Source organism: Pseudorasbora parva, chromosome 3 (assembly GCF_024679245.1).
Source record: "Pseudorasbora parva isolate DD20220531a chromosome 3, ASM2467924v1, whole genome shotgun sequence".
Taxonomy (NCBI): domain Eukaryota; kingdom Metazoa; phylum Chordata; class Actinopteri; order Cypriniformes; family Gobionidae; genus Pseudorasbora; species Pseudorasbora parva.
This window is the reverse complement of record NC_090174.1, coordinates 62,826,199-62,848,158: the sequence shown is the minus strand read 5'-3', so window position 1 is coordinate 62,848,158 and position 21,960 is coordinate 62,826,199. Positions and strand designations below refer to the sequence as shown.

Below are 21,960 nucleotides of genomic sequence, written 5' to 3'. Positions count from 1 at the left end.
ATTTGACCAGCATTGCTGTAGTATATCAGCTCATATGAGCGCTTTTAATAATCATAATCATCATTTGACCAGCATTGCTGTAGTATATCAGCTCATATGAGCGCTTTTAATAATCATAATCATCATTTGACCAGCATTGCTGTAGTATATCAGCTCATATGAGCACTTTTAATAATCATAATCATCATTTGACCAGCATTGCTGTAGTAGATCAGCTCATATGAGCACTTTTAATAATCATAATCATCATTTGACCAGCATTGCTGTAGTATATCAGCTCATATGAGCGCTTTTAATAATCATAATCATCATTTGACCAGCATTGCTGTAGTATATCAGCTCATATGAGCACTTTTAATAATCATAATCATCATTTGACCAGTATTGCTGTAGTATATCAGCTCATATGAGCTCTTTTAATAATCATAATCATCATTTGACCAGCATTGCTGTAGTATATCAGCTCATATGAGCTCTTTTAATAATCATAATCATCATTTGACCAGCATTGCTGTAGTATATCAGCTCATATGAGCGCTTTTAATAATCATAATCATCATTTGACCAGCATTGCTGTAGTATATCAGCTCATATGAGCGCTTTTAATAATCATAATCATCATTTGACCAGCATTGCTGTAGTATATCAGCTCATATGAGCTCTTTTAATAATCATAATCATCATTTGACCAGCATTGCTGTAGTATATCAGCTCATATGAGCGCTTTTAATAATCATAATCATCATTTGACCAGCATTGCTGTAGTATATCAGCTCATATGAGCGCTTTTAATAATCATAATCATCATTTGACCAGCATTGCTGTAGTATATCAGCTCATATGAGCGCTTTTAATAATCATAATCATCATTTGACCAGCATTGCTGTAGTATATCAGCTCATATGAGCGCTTTTAATAATCATAATCATCATTTGACCAGCATTGCTGTAGTATATCAGCACATATGAGCGCTTTTAATAATCATAATCATCATTTGACCAGCATTGCTGTAGTATATCAGCTCATATGAGCTCTTTTAATAATCATAATCATCATTTGACCAGCATTGCTGTAGTATATCAGCTCATATGAGCTCTTTTAATAATCATAATCATCATTTGACCAGCATTGCTGTAGTATATCAGCTCATATGAGCACTTTTAATAATCATAATCATCATTTGACCAGTATTGCTGTAGTATATCAGCACATATGAGCACTTTTAATAATCATAATCATCATTTGACCAGCATTGCTGTAGTATATCAGCTCATATGAGCACTTTTAATAATCATAATCATCATTTGACCAGCATTGCTGTAGTATATCAGCTCATATGAGCACTTTTAATAATCATAATCATCATTTGACCAGTATTGCTGTAGTATATCAGCACATATGAGCACTTTTAATAATCATAATCATCATTTGACCAGTATTGCTGTAGTATATCAGCTCATATGAGCACTTTTAATAATCATAATCATCATTTGACCAGTATTGCTGTAGTATATCAGCTCATATGAGCACTTTTAATAATCATAATCATCATTTGACCAGTATTGCTGTAGTATATCAGCACATATGAGCACTTTTAATAATCATAATCATCATTTGACCAGTATTGCTGTAGTATATCAGCTCATATGAGCACTTTTAATAATCATAATCATCATTTGACCAGCATTGCTGTAGTATATCAGCTCATATGAGCGCTTTTAATAATCATAATCATCATTTGACCAGTATTGCTGTAGTATATCAGCTCATATGAGCGCTTTTAATAATCATAATCATCATTTGACCAGTATTGCTGTAGTATATCAGCTCATATGAGCGCTTTTAATAATCATAATCATCATTTGACCAGCATTGCTGTAGTATATCAGCTCATATGAGCGCTTTTAATAATCATAATCATCATTTGACCAGCATTGCTGTAGTATATCAGCTCATATGAGCGCTTTTAATAATCATAATCATCATTTGACCAGCATTGCTGTAGTATATCAGCTCATATGAGCGCTTTTAATAATCATAATCATCATTTGACCAGTATTGCTGTAGTATATCAGCTCATATGAGCGCTTTTAATAATCATAATCATCATTTGACCAGCATTGCTGTAGTATATCAGCTCATATGAGCGCTTTTAATAATCATAATCATCATTTGACCAGCATTGCTGTAGTATATCAGCTCATATGAGCGCTTTTAATAATCATAATCATCATTTGACCAGCATTGCTGTAGTATATCAGCTCATATGAGCACTTTTAATAATCATAATCATCATTTGACCAGTATTGCTGTAGTATATCAGCTCATATGAGCGCTTTTAATAATCATAATCATCATTTGACCAGCATTGCTGTAGTATATCAGCTCATATGAGCACTTTTAATAATCATAATCATCATTTGACCAGCATTGCTGTAGTATATCAGCTCATATGAGCTCTTTTAATAATCATAATCATCATTTGACCAGCATTGCTGTAGTATATCAGCTCATATGAGCGCTTTTAATAATCATAATCATCATTTGACCAGCATTGCTGTAGTATATCAGCTCATATGAGCACTTTTAATAATGAATTATCATTTTGAAGCTAAAAGACTCAAATAAGTGGTTTAAATCAGGTTGATTAGGCATTCCTGCAATTTTTTGTTGAATTTTGAAGTTACATGTAACACTGTCAGTGTTCAGGTTTGACTGTAGTAAAATCAATGCAAAAACTTCAAATCAACGTAGTCTTTGAGAATGTCACGCAAATCCACATCTTAATTAAAAAAAAAAAGTACTTATGTAAAAATAAAATTAGAAAAATAAAAAAAATAAAAAAAATAAAAACCCTGTGATGTTTTTAAATGGGGAAAAATGCATCAATTATTGCATAAATATGAATTCCTACAACAAAATTCTCTCAAAATACAAAATATTATTGAACAAAAATAAATTGCATTGATTTTACTAAAAATAAAAAAAGTTACATTTCAGGTGTTCGTTCAGTTCAAATGAAGCATTATACTACAGTACTTACTGAATCCAACCATCTTATCAGGCACTTTGAAGTCTTCTGTAATTATAGCCCTAAACACACACACACACACACACACACACACACACACACACACACACACACCATCATCATGAGCAGATTGTAAATATCAAACTATCATTCTAGTAGTAGAGTCCAGAACTTAGGGCTGCACAATTAATCAAATTTGTAATTGTGATTACAATTACGGATGTCCAATTATGTAATCATTCATTAAAATGTAATCGCAATTACACAAAAGAGTCCACTTCTGTGCTTAATGTGTTTTTCTTCTTCCTACATGTTATCTTAAGTTTTCTCCCCATTGTTTAATTTTTATTTTTAGTATAACAATATACCATGCATATTTTACTTTTTTATTTATTTAAAGAAACCAAACCAATGGACAGTTTTCACCTTTTTTTTGGATATATCAATATGGCACGCAGTCGCTTCAAACTGTTATAAAGCTATTCAAAACTTCATTCAATGTAAATTGTGATAATCGTAATTTATAAATCGCAATTACAATTTCAGGGGAATAATCGACAATTATGATTTGCGTCGTAATCGTGCGGCCCTACCAGAACTACAGCACAATATGAGTCTTCATAAATAAAGTGCTCACCTTGTACCGTGTACCATTGCACCGAGCTGGTTGGCCACTGGATGAAGAAAACAGAGAAGTGTGTTAGTATTTATGACTGATAAATGCCACAGAATATCATCTCTCAGTCGAAACACACTCCAAACACTAGAATATGCCAAAGTTTTACACCGAGGACACTTCAGCCACTTCACTATCTCCGCTTCCATCCACAGCTGAGAATTTAACTTATCATCGCATAAAACACCTGCGGATAAAGCAGCGTTTCCATCCCATGTGTTCAGGACAACAGTCACTTCCTGAGAAATCGCCACAAAACATCAGGAGTAAAGAATCGGAAGTTGGACAGAAATGGCTTTCACGAAAAACAAACATGTCATGTTCTCATTGGGAATGCAAGCGTGTGAGACGCTTCTGGAGGAACACACACACACACACAATCGTGTGAGACGCTTCTGGAGGAACACACACACTCAATCGTGTGAGACGCTTCTGGAGGAACACACACACACTCAATCGTGTGAGACGCTTCTGGAGGAACACACACACACTCAATCGTGTGAGACGCTTCTGGAGGAACACACACACACTCAATCGTGTGAGACGCTTCTGGAGGAACACACACACACACACAATCGTGTGAGACGCTTCTGGAGGAACACACACACACTCAATCGTGTGAGACGCTTCTGGAGGAACACACACACACTCAATCGTGTGAGACGCTTCTGGAGGAACACACACACACTCAATCGTGTGAGACGCTTCTGGAGGAACACACACACACTCAATCGTGTGAGACGCTTTTGGAGAAACACACACACACACACACACACAATCGTGAGACGCTTCTGGAGGAACACACACACACTCAATCGTGTGAGACGCTTTTGGAGAAACACACACACACTCAATCGTGTGAGACGCTTCTGGAGGAACACACACACACTCAATCGTGTGAGACGCTTTTGGAGAAACACACACACACACACACACAATCGTGAGACGCTTCTGGAGGAACACACACACACTCAATCGTGTGAGACGCTTTTGGAGAAACACACACACACTCAATCGTGTGAGACGCTTCTGGAGGAACACACACACACTCAATCGTGTGAGACGCTTCTGGAGGAACACATACACACTCAATCGTGTGAGACGCTTCTGGAGGAACACACACACACACACTTAATCGTGTGAGACGCTTTTGGAGGAACACACACACTCAACCGTGTGAGACGCTTTTGGAGGAACACACACACACTCAATCGTGTGAGACTCTTCTGGAGGAACACACACACTCGTGTGAGACTCTTCTGGAGGAACACACACACTCGTGTGAGACTCTTCTGGAGGAACACACACACACACACTCAATCGTGTGAGACGCTTTTGGAGGAACACACACACTCAACCGTGTGAGACGCTTTTGGAGGAACACACACACACACTCAATCGTGTGAGACTCTTCTGGAGGAACACACACACTCGTGTGAGACTCTTCTGGAGGAACACACACACACTAATGTTGTCACAATACCAAAACTATGACTTCGATACCAGACTAAAATATCGATATATCCTTCTTGTCCTCCTTCTCTACATCCACAAACCTCCTCTTCGGTCTTCCTCTTGACCTCCTGTCTGGCAGCTCTAACCTCAGCATCCTTTTACCGATGTATTCACTCTCCCTCCTCTGAACATGTCCAAACCATCTCAACCTGGCCTCTCTAACTTTGTCTCCAAAGCATCTCACATGTGCTGTCCCTCTGATGGACTCGTTCCTGATCCTATCCATCCTCGTCACTCCCAAAGAGACCCTCAACATCTTCAGCTCTGCTACCTCTAGCTCTTCCTCCTGTCTTTTCCTCAGTGCAACTGTCTCCAAACCATACAACATCGCTGGTCTCCCTACTGTCCTGTACACCTTTCCTTTCATTCTTGCTGGTACACTTTTTATCACACAACAGACCTGACCATGGGTGTCGCTAGGCCCTTTTTAGGGGGACTTCAGCCCCCCTAAACTTATACCTCAGCCCCCTTAAAAAATATGTGATTGACCTTTAAAACATGAAACTGGTGGGAGGCTTCGGCTTCGTCAAGTTTTTTAGTCTGTCTCTCAGCGGCTCTGAGCAGAGCGCAGTGCATGTCAGAAGCAGAGGTGTGTGTGTGTAAATCTGAGCGTCATTGGTCTGTCACCGCTCGTCAATGTCAAAATATTTGATAAAACCAATCAACTCAGAGAAGGCGGGCTTTATGGTCACACAGAAACTGTTGAGGCTGAGCGCAAATTATAGCAGCGCAACTCGACGTCAAGTAAGAAAGGTAAGCAGCAAAACTAAACATTCATGTTTGACATGTTAAGTCAGAAATGTTAAACAAAAGTTAATTTTTATTTTTTAACTGGAAATATGCCTATGTTATTCATGTAGGCCTTAACGAACAAGAAATATTAACAAAGCCATTTTCATCAGATTAGGCATAAGGCATTAATAATTAATGTGTATATATTGTAAATTAATATAATTCTATTTGTAACATCCAGTAAATAAATAAAAACTCAGCTTTTTTCAGCCTCTATTGGGCATTAGTAATGAATGTGTTCATATTGTGAATTTAATAAACTTAAAACTTTAATAAACAGTAAATTAACGTGTCTCAGGAAATTATTCATGAAACATATAAATATCAGTATGTTAATATGTAAACCATGTTTACTTTATTTACTGACAAAAACGGAAAAAAAACTATCAGTCAAAGCTCGGCGTTATGAGGGGAAGAGACAGGGCAAGATAAAAACAGAGAAAAAGAGAGATGTGGAGATAAGAGACAAATAATCTACTGCCCACTGACATGGTTTTCAAGCTATTGTCATCTAATTTTTTGGCCTTCAGAACATCTTAAAATGCACATATGTAGATCATAGAAATCAAAATTTTCTCAGGGGAGCATGCCCCTGAACCCCCCTAACATTTGGGTTACCATTTTAAATAGTGTTACCATTTTTTCTACAGGCCTACGCTCACTGGGGGCTGAGCCCCCCTAAAATAAAAATCCTAGAAACGCCCCTGGACCTGACACTTTTCTCCACCCATTCCGACCTGCCTGCACACGCTTCTTCACCTCTTTTCCACACTCCCCATTGCTCTGGACTGTTGACCCTAAGCACTTAAAATCCTGCACCTTCTTTACCTCTTCTCCCTGTAACCTCACTGTTCCACTTGGTTCCCTCTCATTCACACACACGTATTCGGTCTTGCCGCGACTAACCTTCATTCCTCTCCTCTCCAGAGCAAACCTCCACCTCTCTAGACTTTCCTCCACCTGCTCCCTGCTCTCACTACAGATCACAATGTCATCCGCAAACATCATAGTCCGTGGAGATTCCTGTCTGACCTCATCTGTCAGCCTGTCCATCACCACCGCAAACAAGAAGGGGCTCAGAGCCGATCCCTGATGCAGTCCCACCTTCACCGTGAAGTCCTCTGTCTCACCTACGGCACACCTTACCCCGTCCTACTGCTCTCATACATATCCTGCACCACTCTAACATACTTCTCTGCCACTCCAGACCTCCTCATACAATACCACAGCTCCTATTAAAATTAAAAAGACGAGTAAACAGTAATAAAATGAGAACAAATAAACAGATTACAAACAATAGCACAAATAAATGCAATAGAATAGAAGATACAAATTAAATAGACTGCTTTATTTTTTCAGGTAGGTCTAACATTCAGGTAAGAAACTGAATTAAAAAATGCATAGTAATTACATTTAAAACAACATCGGATAATGTTCTTTGTAAAAAATTCAATAGCGTACAGATGAAACTATTAAAGTTACACAAGTCGATCAGTCAAGAGCAGTTGATCGTTTGTCTTTTTGTAGTTTGAATAACAAATGACTGCGGTCCCTTTAAGACTAACGGACGCACGGATCCACACTGTTCCTGTTCCTCGTTCTTCCTGAACTGATTGCGACTGTGTTTACGTTAATACTCTTCCAGATGTGCAATGATAATTCTTTGAGTGTATTTAACCAATAATAAGCTGGAAAAAGAAGCAAATGTTTGCACTATCATGTCAGAGGCGGCTTTATTACGGTAGGCTATGTGTGTGTGCGCTTCAGATGTGAGCACGAAATTAGTAGAATTAATTTATGTGCAATCCCGCGCGAAATTCAGACCGATCACACACTAACACTAACACACTGACATGAGGAAAGAGTCCAGCAGAACGCGCGTTCGCCATGCTCAGAGGTTAACCGGGCTGAGCGAGAATATGCCGGTGTGTCGGAGAGGAGAGCGCAGCTGGGATCAATACTGTAAAAACTGAGAATCGTATCGTTTCAGATATTCCAAATATCGATATTTTTGACAACACTAACACACACACAATCGTGTGAGACTTTTCTGGAGGAACACACACACAATGGTGTGAGACGCTTATGGAGGAACACACACACACACACTCAATCGGGTAAAACTCTTCTGGAGAAACACACACACGCGCGCACACGCACACACACGCACACAATCGGGTAAAACTCTTCTGGAGGAACACACACACACACACACACACACACACACACGCACACAATCGGGTAAAACTCTTCTGGAGGAACACACACACACACACACACTCAATCGGGTAAAACTCTTCTGGAGGAACACACACAATCGGGTAAAACTCTTCTGGAGAAACACACACACACACACTCAATCGGGTAAAACTCTTCTGGAGGAACACACACAATCGGGTAAAACTCTTCTGGAGGAACACACACAATCGGGTAAAACTCTTCTGGAGGAACACACACAATCGGGTAAAACTCTTCTGGAGGAACACACACACACACACACACACACACACACACACACACTCAATCGGGTAAAACTCTTCTGGAGGAACACACACAATCGGGTAAAACTCTTCTGGAGGAACACACACAATCGGGTAAAACTCTTCTGGAGGAACACACAATCGGGTAAAACTCTTCTGGAGGAACACACACACACACACACACACACACACACACACACACACACACACACACACACTCAATCGGGTAAAACTCTTCTGGAGGAACACACACAATCGGGTAAAACTCTTCTGGAGGAACACACAATCGGGTAAAACTCTTCTGGAGGAACACACACAATCGGGTAAAACTCTTCTGGAGGAACACACACACACACACACACACACACACACACACACACACACACTCAATCGGGTAAAACTCTTCTGGAGGAACACACACAATCGGGTAAAACTCTTCTGGAGGAACACACACACACACACACACAATCGGGTAAAACTCTTCTGGAGGAACACACACAATCGGGTAAAACTCTTCTGGAGGAACACACACAATTGGGTAAAACTCTTCTGGAGGAACACACACAATCGGGTAAAACTCTTCTGGAGGAACACACACAATCGGGTAAAACTCTTCTGGAGGAACACACACAATTGGGTAAAACTCTTCTGGAGGAACACACACAATCGGGTAAAACTCTTCTGGAGGAACACACACACACACACACACACACACACACACACACACACACACACACACTCAATCGGGTAAAACTCTTCTGGAGGAACACACACAATCGGGTAAAACTCTTCTGGAGGAACACACAATCGGGTAAAACTCTTCTGGAGGAACACACACAATCGGGTAAAACTCTTCTGGAGGAACACACACACACACACACACACACACTCAATCGGGTAAAACTCTTCTGGAGGAACACACACAATCGGGTAAAACTCTTCTGGAGGAACACACACACACACACACACAATCGGGTAAAACTCTTCTGGAGGAACACACACAATTGGGTAAAACTCTTCTGGAGGAACACACACAATCGGGTAAAACTCTTCTGGAGGAACACACACACACACACACACACACACACACACACACACACACACTCAATCGGGTAAAACTCTTCTGGAGGAACACACACAATTGGGTAAAACTCTTCTGGAGGAACACACACAATCGGGTAAAACTCTTCTGGAGGAACACACACACACACACACACACAATTGGGTAAAACTCTTCTGGAGAAACACACACACACACACACACACACACACACACACACACACACACACACTCAATCGGGTAAAACTCTTCTGGAGGAACACACACACACACACACACAATCGGGTAAAACTCTTCTGGAGGAACACACACACACACACACACAATCGGGTAAAACTCTTCTGGAGGAACACACACACACACACACACAATCGGGTAAAACTCTTCTGGAGGAACACACACAATCGGGTAAAACTCTTCTGGAGGAACACACACACACACACACACTCAATCGGGTAAAACTCTTCTGGAGGAACACACACACAATCGGGTAAAACTCTTCTGGAGGAACACACACAATCGGGTAAAACTCTTCTGGAGGAACACACTCAATCGGGTAAAACTCTTCTGGAGGAACACACACAATCGGGTAAAACTCTTCTGGAGGAACACACACACACACACACACACACACACAATTGGGTAAAACTCTTCTGGAGAAACACACACACACACACACACACACACACACACACACTCAATCGGGTAAAACTCTTCTGGAGAAACACACACACACACACAATCGGGTAAAACTCTTCTGGAGAAACACACACACACACACACACACACTCAATCGGGTAAAACTCTTCTGGAGGAACACACACACACACACAATCGGGTAAAACTCTTCTGGAGGAACACACACACACACAATCTGGTAAAACTCTTCTGGAGAAACACACACACACACACACACACACACACACACACACACACACACACACACACACTCGTGTGAGACTCTTCTGGAGGAACACACACACACACAATCTGGTAAAACTCTTCTGGAGAAACACACACACACACACACACACACACACACACACACACACACACACACACTCGTGTGAGACTCTTCTGGGGCTAAAGTTCGGCTCTGGCATACCCAGCACATCCGGCCCATGAGTTCCCCATGAATGTTTTGCTGGGGTTGGGGCCTTAAATTGGAGTATAATAAATAAAACTAGGACGAGGACAAATAATGATAGATATTATCAAATTTGCTGCAAATGCAGATAAACTTAATATTGTTTTTAGTCACACAGAAATGCTCTTGGCAGTAAAGCACTGATGATTTAGAGCTAGGGTGCAGTAAATTTACTTCTTTAAGTGCTGTCATCATCATTTACTCTCTCTCGTGTCGTTCCAAACCTGCATGACTTCTGGGAAACACAAAAGAAGATGTTTAGAAGAATGCTGGCAACCCAGCCATTTTGGTTAAGCTACCATTCGAATATTGTATGAACAAAAAAGACTCAAATTATTTTATTTTATGCTACACAGAAATAAATTAATTTAGGTTTGGGTTGAACAATCATATTTTTCAAGAGTTAACACATCATTTAAGTAAGACACTGATCTCTATCTTTAACGAGGCTATTACATTTCATTAAATCTATTAAAAAAAGTGAATAAAACTTTTAAAGAGGAAAAAAAGCTTTGTCCTTAATTCATGGGATCCAGACTTTAAAGCTGTTTTATAGACTGTGGTTTAACTGTAGGCCAGTTTCATTTAAATGTGAGATCATGGCAGTCACCGGGTAAAAAACAGACTGAACAAACCCTGCTCCTCATTATACGGCTATATGACTTCTAAAACTATATAAAACATATATAAACTATTATATTTGTAAGTTAAAATAATGTAAACACCTGTAGAAAATACAAAAACAGCCTCTATAAAAGTGACTTATATTCTGCAATATTAATTTAAGTAATCTGGTATATTTATGCACTAGTTATAATCCAATCCATTTATTCACTTTTTGAGCATTGGCCCTGAAAATTTAATTCCTTAAACATTAACTGTCGTAAAATATTTTTAGAAATTTAAATTAATAAATGGATTATAATTAGTGCATAAATATAAATGAGTACCATAAAAACCCCTATATATACAAAATATTATCAAACTAAAATATAGTGCAATCCTTTCATTGAAATGATTTTAATTAAAAAACATCAGACATGAGCAGCATGAGAGGGTTAATAAGCATTAAAGGGCGGGTGAAACACTCAGTTTCAGTCAATCTCATGTCAATCTTGAGTACCTATAGAGTAGTATTGCATCCTTCATATCTCTGAAAAGTCTTTAGTTTTATTATATTTATAAAAGAAATATGGGCTGTACCGAGACTTTCCAGAAAAAAACGAGAACCTGGAGGCGTATCGTGTGGGCGGAGCTAAAGAATGACGAGCGCACAAAGCGGTGACGTCCTCAAGCGTGGAGAAGAAAACGCTACCCTAAATAAACCATGGCTCAACTAATACAGATATATGATCCAGGAGAAGCAGCAGCAGCAGGACGTCCGTCTCTGTGGTATGGACTGTATTTAGTGGTCTGTCAACATTTGTGTGTGTTTACTCGCAGTTTATGAGGACATGATTCGGTTTATGGACTATTGTATGCGACTAAACCTTAGCAGTAGCAAGCAAAACGGTTTTGCATGTCAGACCAAGGTTATTATAGTTTCGCTTTTTTAAATTAGTTTTTATTTTATTATCGTTTTCAATTTTTCTACAAATTTCAGTTTAGTTTTAGTTAGTTTTACAAATGGTTTTGCTAGTTTTAGTTTAGTTTTTATTTTGCAAATACATTTCTATTTAGTTTTTATTTATTTAGTTTCAGTTTTAGTTTTAGTAATTATAGTTTAGCAGAGTTACCATAATGAAGTGTAGAGACCAAATCAAGGTTTTTAATTTCAGCAAAGTTTAATTAACAGATTAGAGCTTAATCTTACTAAACATCCTTAAGTGAAATAACTTAATAAACGAGCATTATTGTTTATACCCAGGACGGTCTTACAAAACATGCATAAAGCTGGGTCTTCACCTTTGAGCAAAAAAGCTTGAGTCAAACTATGACCTATACAAACAACGATCTGGAGATAAAAATGAAATAAATTATATTTTGATATTAAAAAATTATATTTGATATTTTTGACATAGGCTAATACTCAGAGGATCTATCTTAAAGAACAAAATAAATGCAACGTAAAATATAAAAGTAAAAATTATAAATTCCAGACAAACTCACTCATAGCAGATGAAATATTGTTAAACAATTAAAAGCTTATTTTAATTTCTTCAGTAGTACAATGTAGGCTAGCAGTTTTGCTCTGTGTGTGTGTGTGTGAGTGTGTGAGTGTGTGTGTGTGTACATGTTTTTCTAGCCTGGTGAGGACTTCAACCTGAATGCACACAGACTCATGGGGACTCGTGTCACCGTGGGGACCTAAATTGAGGTCCCCATGGGTACAAAAGCTTATAAATCATACATAATGAGTTCTATTGAAAATGTAAAAGTGTAGAAAGTTTCCTGTGATGGGTAGGTTTAGGGGCAGGGGCAGTGTAGGGGGATAGAATATATGGTTTGTATGGTATAAAAACCATTACGTCTATATGGCAAGTCCCCACAAAGATAGTGCACCAGACATGTGTGTGTGCGTGTGTGTTTGTTGTGCTATAATTGTAAAGGGGACCAATGTCCTCACTTATCTAGTAAAATATTATGATAACTGACTAATAAGGACATTTGACTGGTCCTCACTAGTTAAAAAGGCTTATAAATCGGCCAAAACATGTCTTTATTTAAATCTATTGTTTTGCACGTTCTTGGGATGGGTAGGTTTAGGGATAGGGGTTGGGTTAGGGGATATAAAATATCATTAACCTGATATAAAATCAATGGAAGTCCTTACAATGTCCTCACTTATATAGTGAAACAAACCTGTGTGTGTGTGTCCTGGTATTCCCTACTTTGTGGGGAAATGTCTCCACACAGATAATAATATTATTAGTAGTAAATGATTATGATAACACCTTTGAGCCTGTCAATATTATGCAAACATGAAATCTCAAACGCACAGTAGGCTAGTAACGTTATTTGCTAATATAGTTGCTGACTTTTGCGCCTGCACCTCTCGTCACGTAAGAAACGGCATTCTAAAACAGTGAGCTTAAAAGAAGTTCAACGTGCATCTCATTACCTTGTGTTATTTCCCCTTTCACTGCCACGGACGCATTGATTCTTTGTGAACTGCCGTTTAAGACTAGCGATGTGTTGCCTGTCTGCACGCGTCCGTCACAGGACCGCGGTTAATCTCCTCCTCAGCTCACGCGCAGTTGCGCAATAGACACTCCCTCAACCGCCACAGTCAGATTTTCCACCACATTAAAGAGAGCTTATTAATAACGAAAACTAATATTTATTTTTGCTAATTATTATTTTATTTCAGTTAGTTTTTTAGTAAGAGTAGTTAGTTTCGTTTAGTTTTAGTTTTTTATTTATTCAGATTTTTAAATTTTATTTCAGTTTACGAAAATGTTTTTTGACCAATAGTTTTAGTCTTAGTTTCAGTTTTCGTTTACGAAAATAACCTTGCGTCAGACTAGTGTAACGTTATACAGAGAACAGCAATGGAGTCCGTTAGCGCATTTGAATGACGAAGCACGCGATCGTGTCGTTTACTGATGTTTACTCACGCGACGATAGCCGACAGCACAGACATCTGAAGCAGTTTAACTCACCGGCTGCTTCCAAAGCAGGACCGAACCTTTATCGCTGGGACCGCTCCGTCAGAAACACACTTCTTTGGTATGATTTAAGCCGCGTTTCCACCACAGGAACTTTACCCAGGAACTTTGGGTGGTACTCGGTGTGTTTCGACCGCAGGGTCTAAATGAAGTTCCGGGTAAATATTTCCCCCTCCAAACGGCCCTGCTCGTGAGGTAGTACTTTTTCAAAGTTCAGGAACTTTCGAGGGCGGGACTTGGGCGCTGAAAATGCTGATTGGTTTAGATCACGCAGTATTTTATTTCAACCGGCATTATTAAAAGTCTTTTGCGAGGTTCGGTCTGCGTTCAGTAAATATCACTCTTGCTCTCTGTCTGATGGCGCGCGTTCACCTCAGCCATCTCACGTGCAATGTCCGTAATAGCTGATAATAATATACATTGTCATTTTAAATCTAGCTTTACAAGCTTTCTGAATATGCTGCTGAATCTGCATATTAGTGATCTTTTCTGTCGTTGTTAATTTCCTCTTTAGTAAACCTACACATAACCAGCAAAAGCAGCACAGCTTGAATCTCTTCCATACTCGTTATTACTATTTTTTCTCCATGTAAACGACCTGACCGATTACTATAAGTGTGTGTCCTTACATGACGTGACAGCGCGCGCCGCGCTCATGTTGACGAGAGGAAAGTACATTTTTCTGAGGGGTAAACTTTTTATTTCGTAAGTTATGAAGATAATGTTGGAGTAATGACACAGCGTATATTGCCCCGGGCAGTTTTTACTTTAACTGCGCCTGACAGAAGAATTATTTTTTTTCTGAGATGATTATTACACTTTACAACAGATAAATATCTTATATAATACTGTATTAGTCCTGGTGGCCGTTAAGAGTTGCTATGGCTACAGTTAACACACTCCAGCTGCTGGAGAGAAAACAGCGGCGACATTTTTGATGCGGCAGACAAACTGCACGTGACAAAATGATTGCGTTTGAAAGTCATCACATGTAAACACCAGATCGGTTTAGATAACGTCTCAGTCGTGCAGTCCTACATCACCGGACTAATCTGCCTAATCTTCACGGTACTTTAGATTGCGGTCGAAACGCAGACAGCTGCAGGTCTGGGGGGAGAAAAGTTCCTGGTACAAATTGTTCCGGGTAATTATGGTGGAAACGGGGCTTTAGTGACGTTCTGACAGCAGTGACCGTGGAGATCCACTTTGAGACGCGACTGAAGCGATGTTGTGAAGCTTCCCGTAATTTCTGCGTTCAAATCGGTTCAAATGCAGCGCTGCCTTCCCAGAATGCTGTGCTGAAGCGCTGAAGTCGCTCGACGTCACCCATAGGAATAAAGTGGAGCGCGGCGCGGACTATAACGACAGAAGTGTTCACAGATCGACTGGATCTGCACCTGAGAGTGTTTATGGGCGTGCGTTTCCTCTCTCGCTCTAGTCACGCGCGCGCACCCTACCGGGAGAAGAGCCCGTACGGCCCATACAAGGACCTTCCGCTCTTATTAACGTCAAGCCGACCCATACTCGAAAAAAACTCTCTGAAACTTGTGAGAAACCGGAAGGAGTATTTTTGACACAGAAATACTCCATCAAACGTCCAACATTAGTTTTTGAAACTTTGTCTATGTTTAGGATGGGAATCCAAGTCTTTAACAGTGGAAAGCTCAGTGTGCATGAAACAGCATTTCACCGCCGCTTTAATTAAACACATGGTAAACTATTTTTCATAATGCATTTTAATTTTTTTCCCTTTTAAATTCTAAGATGAAATTACCTTTTAAAATCTAGGGTGTGTTACACAACAAAGTATTAAAAACTGAAAAGTTTGTCCTTTTGCGATATTGAAAAGTTCTCAAAACGACCCGGCTTATGCAAATCCACAAAAGACGGCGATTGGCTCATTGATTGAACGACTGTGGTGGTGTTTAAAGCCTCGAGAGCACACACACAAACCGCTTTCACTTCCTGAAACGTCTCACACTCTTGCTTGTTTGCAAGCTCTTTCGCAAGCAGTTCAAGAACAGAAGAGGCGATCAATGCCTCGAGCGGAAAAACACAGCCAAAGGTCAAGTCCTGCATTGATTTCAGCTTCAGTGTCGTCTCAGAGCTGCTTTACATGTGTTTTACACGGATTAACACTGACATGACCTGCATTTCACATGGCTCTCGAGCAACAGAACTGATATCAATCAATCACGCAGCACAAAAAACACTAATGATGAGCATTTCACACTCAAACAAGTCAGAGCCTTAAAGGAACAATATGTAAGAAATGTATTTCATTTAATCATAAAATGGCCCTGATCTGTCTCTAGACATTAATAAATCATGTTAATTTCACACACTTCTATCACTGACGACAGTCGTCCGGCCAGGATATTGTCATTATAAAGTTGTTGTTGTAGCTCAGCTGATGTTGATGATGTCATGTGTTTTGGCCTGAAGCTCCGCCCTCCACCGATCGACCAATCACAGAGTCAGTAGTGTTTGGGGTTTCCAGATCTGCTCTAGTTACCACAGCAGCAGATCTACAAACGTTCTGCTGATCCTGCAGCCAATCTGGCAACCTCGAGTCAGGGGGAGGAGGAGGGGGATACACCGCTCTACAGGCATTTAAAGTGATTGCAGGACCAGTTTTGGTCACAATCTTACAAACTTCATTTAAAGGAACTCCACTTTTTTTGAGAATACTCATTTTCCAAGTCCCTTAGAGTTAAACAGTTGAGTTTTACCGTTTGTGAATCCATTCAGCCGATCTCTGTATCTGGCGGTAGCACTTTTAGCATAGCTTAGCATACATCATTGAATCGGATTAGACCATTAGCATCATGCTCAGAAATGACCAAAGACTTGACTATTCTGTAGTTACATCGTGTACTAAAAACAACGGAAAATGAAAAGTTGCGATTATTAGACCGATATAGATAGGAACTATTCTCTCATTCCTGCTTAAAAATCACTCTGCTGCCGTACCATGGGTGCAGCGGCGCAATGATATTACGCACTGCCTGAAAGTAGTCCTCAGATAGGCAACTTCCAATGCGACTAAGTTTGTGTAGTTGCAGATAATGCAGAGTTGCAGCCGGCAAATTATGTAGATTTATTGTGCGATTAGCCATGGTTCTGTGTGTTTCAAAGAGCTGTGATAAGCCCCTTTCACACTGCACGTCGGACCCGCAATATTCCCCGAGCATTGCCGGGTCTCCTTCTGTGTGAAAGCAACCACGTCCCGGGATTGATTACCGAATTCGACCCGGGTCGGGGACCTAGTAAAATTGGGGGATTCGACCCGGGACGAGCGCTGTGTGAACAAAAGCCGAAACTAATGCCGCAACGTGTACGTAGTTATCGTGCGACTCCTAGAGCTTGTTTTTTCAATAACACAACCCTGCAGTGCCAGAAGAGCTCGTCGGTGTTTTAAACGCAGAGAGTGTTCGTCTACAAAAGAAACTAAAATTAAACAAGCAGAAATGAGCGCAAACTGGACACAAGTCGAGACCACGGAGCTCCTTACTATCCGCGCTGAAGCGGAGATCGCTCGCCGTTATACGTCACATCAGGATGTCACGTGTCAACTCGACCCGGGCCCGTTACGGGTTGTGTGTGAAAGCGCACATATTACGGTATTTCGCTGGCAGTGTGAATGGACCAAATCTAGCGGCCCGGGAACAAATGCTGGGTCGCATTATCCGTGTATTTGCCGGAATCGCAGTGTGAAAGGGGATATAGTGAGTCGAAGGACTATTCTACCATCATGTTTCACAGAATACGAAAACAGTCCCTAGCCATATCGGTCTAAGAAAACAACAACAACAAAAAACGCAACTTTTCATAAAACTATAGAAGAGTCAAGTTAAATAGGAAAAATACAGAAGGTCTTTTGTCATTTTTTTTGGTCTAATGGTCTAATCCGATTCAATGGTGTATGCTAAGCTATGCTAAAAGTGCTACCACCAGATACAGAGATCAGCTGAATGGAATAAAAAAACGGTAAAACTCAACTATTTAAAGGAAGTGTATGCAAGATTGTGGCCAAAACTTAGCCTGATGCGGTCATCCTCAGCTCTAGTCAGAATATGAGTCTGATGCTCCATTGGGCTGTGATTATGGGGCGTGTTTCAACCCAACCAGGAAAGACCTCGATTGGACAGACCTACAACCAATCAGAGCAACGAAGCGACGCATTATGCTAGTTGTCAAATGTCAACAGAGCTCACACGCACTGTGTTGCCAAGTCCACGTTTTTTCCTGCGGGTTGTTTTCTATGTCTGTGGGTTGAAGCGACTATTATTTAGCAGCAACCTTGCCAAAATAACACACATTTTACCCCCCAAACACCATTTTTTCCTGGAGAACCCCCCCGAGAAGCTATTGTTTAGGGCAAAAAAAAAACTTGGCAACCCTGTCTGCACGCGCGCAGTAATAAACGATCTTTGCCGGTGCTGTAAAAAAATAAAAGAATTTAATGATACACAGAGAGCTTACTCAACATGATCATTATTTCTGAGAAATTGTGATGTGATGCAGATACAAAAAAGCTCTCCGTTTAGGATTCGAACATATATAATCCAAGCGCCTTTGATGACGTGATTACGTTACTGTTTATCTGTCCGTCATCGGCTAAAGCCCGCCCTGATGATCTCATTGGTCAGTTTCTGTTCGGAGATAATTACTCCTCTATGGAGCGAGGCCAGATCGAACCGTCCGACCTAAAAATGTTGTGGGCGGGGCTAAGTTTGGCTGGCATCCAGGCTAGCCAAAACTGGTCCTGCAATCACTTTTAAATGACTGTAGGTCGGTGTATCCCCCTCCCCCTCACTCAAGGTTGCCAGATTGGCTGCAGGATCAGCAGGGACGTTTGTAGATCTACAGCTGTGGTAACTAGAGCAGATCTGGCAACCATCTGCTAATATGTATTTATAATTAATAATTATATAAGTATTTGATATTAACATGATTTCTTAATGTCTAGTGACATATCAGGGCCATTTTATGATTCATTGAAATACATTTCTTACATAAAGTTCCCTCAACTCCAAGGGATTTGGAAAATGAGCATATGTTCAAAAAAAGTTAAGTGTTTCTTTAATTAGAGTAAGGAAATAATGTCGAACATGGCCTTACCTCCCTCTTCCAGAGAGCGCTTCTGAGCTCCATAGCCATAGAGCGAGGCGTCGACGACCGGAGACGAGTTGTTCAGATGGGGCATCTGCTCACCACCCATTTTAGCAATCTGCAAGATATCAGAGAGCAAAGCATTGGCTGAAACACATGAGGAACACACACACACACTTACACAGCTCGAGGCGCCGGGATTTCACAGGTATTACAAACACGAGTAAAGCAGTGAAATATAAACGCAATTCAAAAATGCATCACAACACGTAGTGTTTACATTTTTTTATGGGGACATTCCATAGGCGTAATGGTTTTTATACTATATAAACTGTATATTCTAACCCCCTACACTGTGCATCACACACACACATTCTTTAAATATCAAGTCAAGAGTGAACGACGCAGATCAAGAAATGAATGGTATTTGACTTAAGATTCACCGGCCTGCCGACAGGCTTACGTTTTGGTGTGGAAAACACAGCCCTGGGAGTCTGATCTCGCAATGAACCAACAAATAAAGGATTCTCCGGCCTGTGGCAGCGTGTAAGGTATGCTCAGTTAGACACGTTCACATAATCAATGTAATCTGTAACAATGCAACAGCTACTATCGCATATAAAAACACGTTTTACTCACATAAGTGTGTTGCACCATTTCTGTCGGATCCACTATAGAAGCACAGCGTTGTGTTTTAATCTCAATATGTCTGCAAATCCAGTGTTGACCTGTGGTATTGTTTACTAACGATTATTACACGGCTCTGTGAAATACTTGATTCTGATTGGTCAATCGCCCATTCCAGCGGTATGTTATTTCCAGATAACAACCGCTCATCCGGGTACTGCGAGTTATCTTGACCGGTTCTACTTCTGTGCTTAACGCTGGCGCCATCTTGTGGCTGTTAAATATAAATATAACTCTGATTGTATTTGTCTGACAGAAGAATGTCATAAACACCTATAATGACCTGAGGGCGAGTAAATCATAGGCTTGGTTTCATTTTTGGCTGAACTAACCCTTTCAGCATTCATTCTCAACATTTAGCAGCAATAGATAAAGGCTTAAAGCAGTCTGGAACTGTTTTTCTTCACGGAAGCTTTGCGTAAGAGCTAATAAAATATTTAATCTCAAGACAATATTTTGTGTGTAATTTATTTGAGACTAGTAGGCGTTAGGGGTGTAAGAAAATATCGATACACGTGAATATCGCGATATGTTTGGCGATATTGTATCGATTCTCAAAAACGCTGTATCGATATTTAGATATTTATTTATTTACATCCAAGATTCGTGGCTTTGTGTTCGGTTTAAACCACAGACTGTATAACACCCAACCGCTAGATGGCAGTGTTATCTCAGAACGCATAACTGACGCGGAGCCGGAGAAGCGCAAGGTGAAAGTGCTAGTGTTTACATTAGCAAACCCAGCTCTCAAGACGATAGCATTATTCCGCTCCTGCAGTATACAGAGCTGAAGTGAGGACTCATGTTGGCTTCAGCTATAAAGAAGCCACTAAGGAAATCGACAAGAATCATTTTGTTTGCAAAATAGGCCAATTTATAATCTAATACTCGGGAAACACATTGAAACAGAGAGCTCGCTTAACATCCTGATGTCACCCGCGCTGCTGAGAAGTGTTTCGATAGAATGTCCTGCACGCTTTCCTCTCAGTAACAAAATAAACACACTCCACAACTGACAGCGGTGGCAGGAGAACGAAAGATAATAGCGATGTGGATATGGATGCACCAGCTCTGCAGCTCAGTAACGTTACTTGAAACAGCACTTTATACAATAGACTGCTTTATAGAAAACAGCTTTAGGGTCCGATCACACAGAACGCGTTTTTCAGGTTCGAAAACAGCTTTAGGCGCACTGCACTCCCTTTTTTGGTCGGCGTTTATTCATTCAAAAATGAGCAGTGCGCTTTAATGTTTCTAGGCGACCCCCGAATCACCTGTACTGTCAGTCAAATCAATGTAACGGTCAACACAACGGAAGGTCCGCCGCTTCATTCATTCGATTGGACAACAGAACATAATTGTGATGATGTTGTGCGCTTTTCCGCTCAGAGTTGACTTTTTTTCCACTTCATGCGCTCTGAGCGCTCCTTCAGAAACGCGAGGCGCCCAGGGCGCATAAGCAGCGCGCATAACGCACTCTGCCAACCGAAATCCATTCAAAAAAGGCTTCTCGCTGCAAAAACGCGTTCTGTGTGATCGGGGCTACTGTGTTAAATATAAAACAAACAGTCATTCAGTCATGAAATAGACTGCACTTTCTGTTGTTAAATAGCCACTGCTATACTGTGAACCTTTAAAACATATACACACAAAGAATCCTGCAGTCACTTTACATTTCCCTTAATTTAGATTGCACATTGCATATGATTAGTGTTATAAATGATACTGTATTAATTAAATAAAATACTTGTCTCGTGTTTTAGGCTTATGGTTGTGTTCTTTATTCTTTTAAATTATAAAAAACAAAAACACACAAAAAGAAATATCGCAATATATTGCCTCTCTTACA

General features: G+C 40.2%; 1 protein-coding gene across 2 annotated transcripts in view; it reads right to left on the bottom strand.

The window, feature by feature from the left end:
- Positions 1 to 21,960, bottom strand: part of fubp3 (far upstream element (FUSE) binding protein 3) — a 74,497-nt gene that overhangs the window by 33,988 nt on the left and 18,549 nt on the right. For both annotated transcript variants that reach the window (XM_067439767.1, XM_067439768.1), the window contains exons 2-4: positions 19,434 to 19,542; positions 3,669 to 3,705; positions 3,044 to 3,093 (exon numbers count right to left, since the gene is read on the bottom strand). In XM_067439767.1, coding sequence (XP_067295868.1) covers positions 3,044 to 3,093; positions 3,669 to 3,705; positions 19,434 to 19,542 — 196 coding nt within the window. The remainder of the gene's footprint in view (positions 1 to 3,043; positions 3,094 to 3,668; positions 3,706 to 19,433; positions 19,543 to 21,960) is intronic.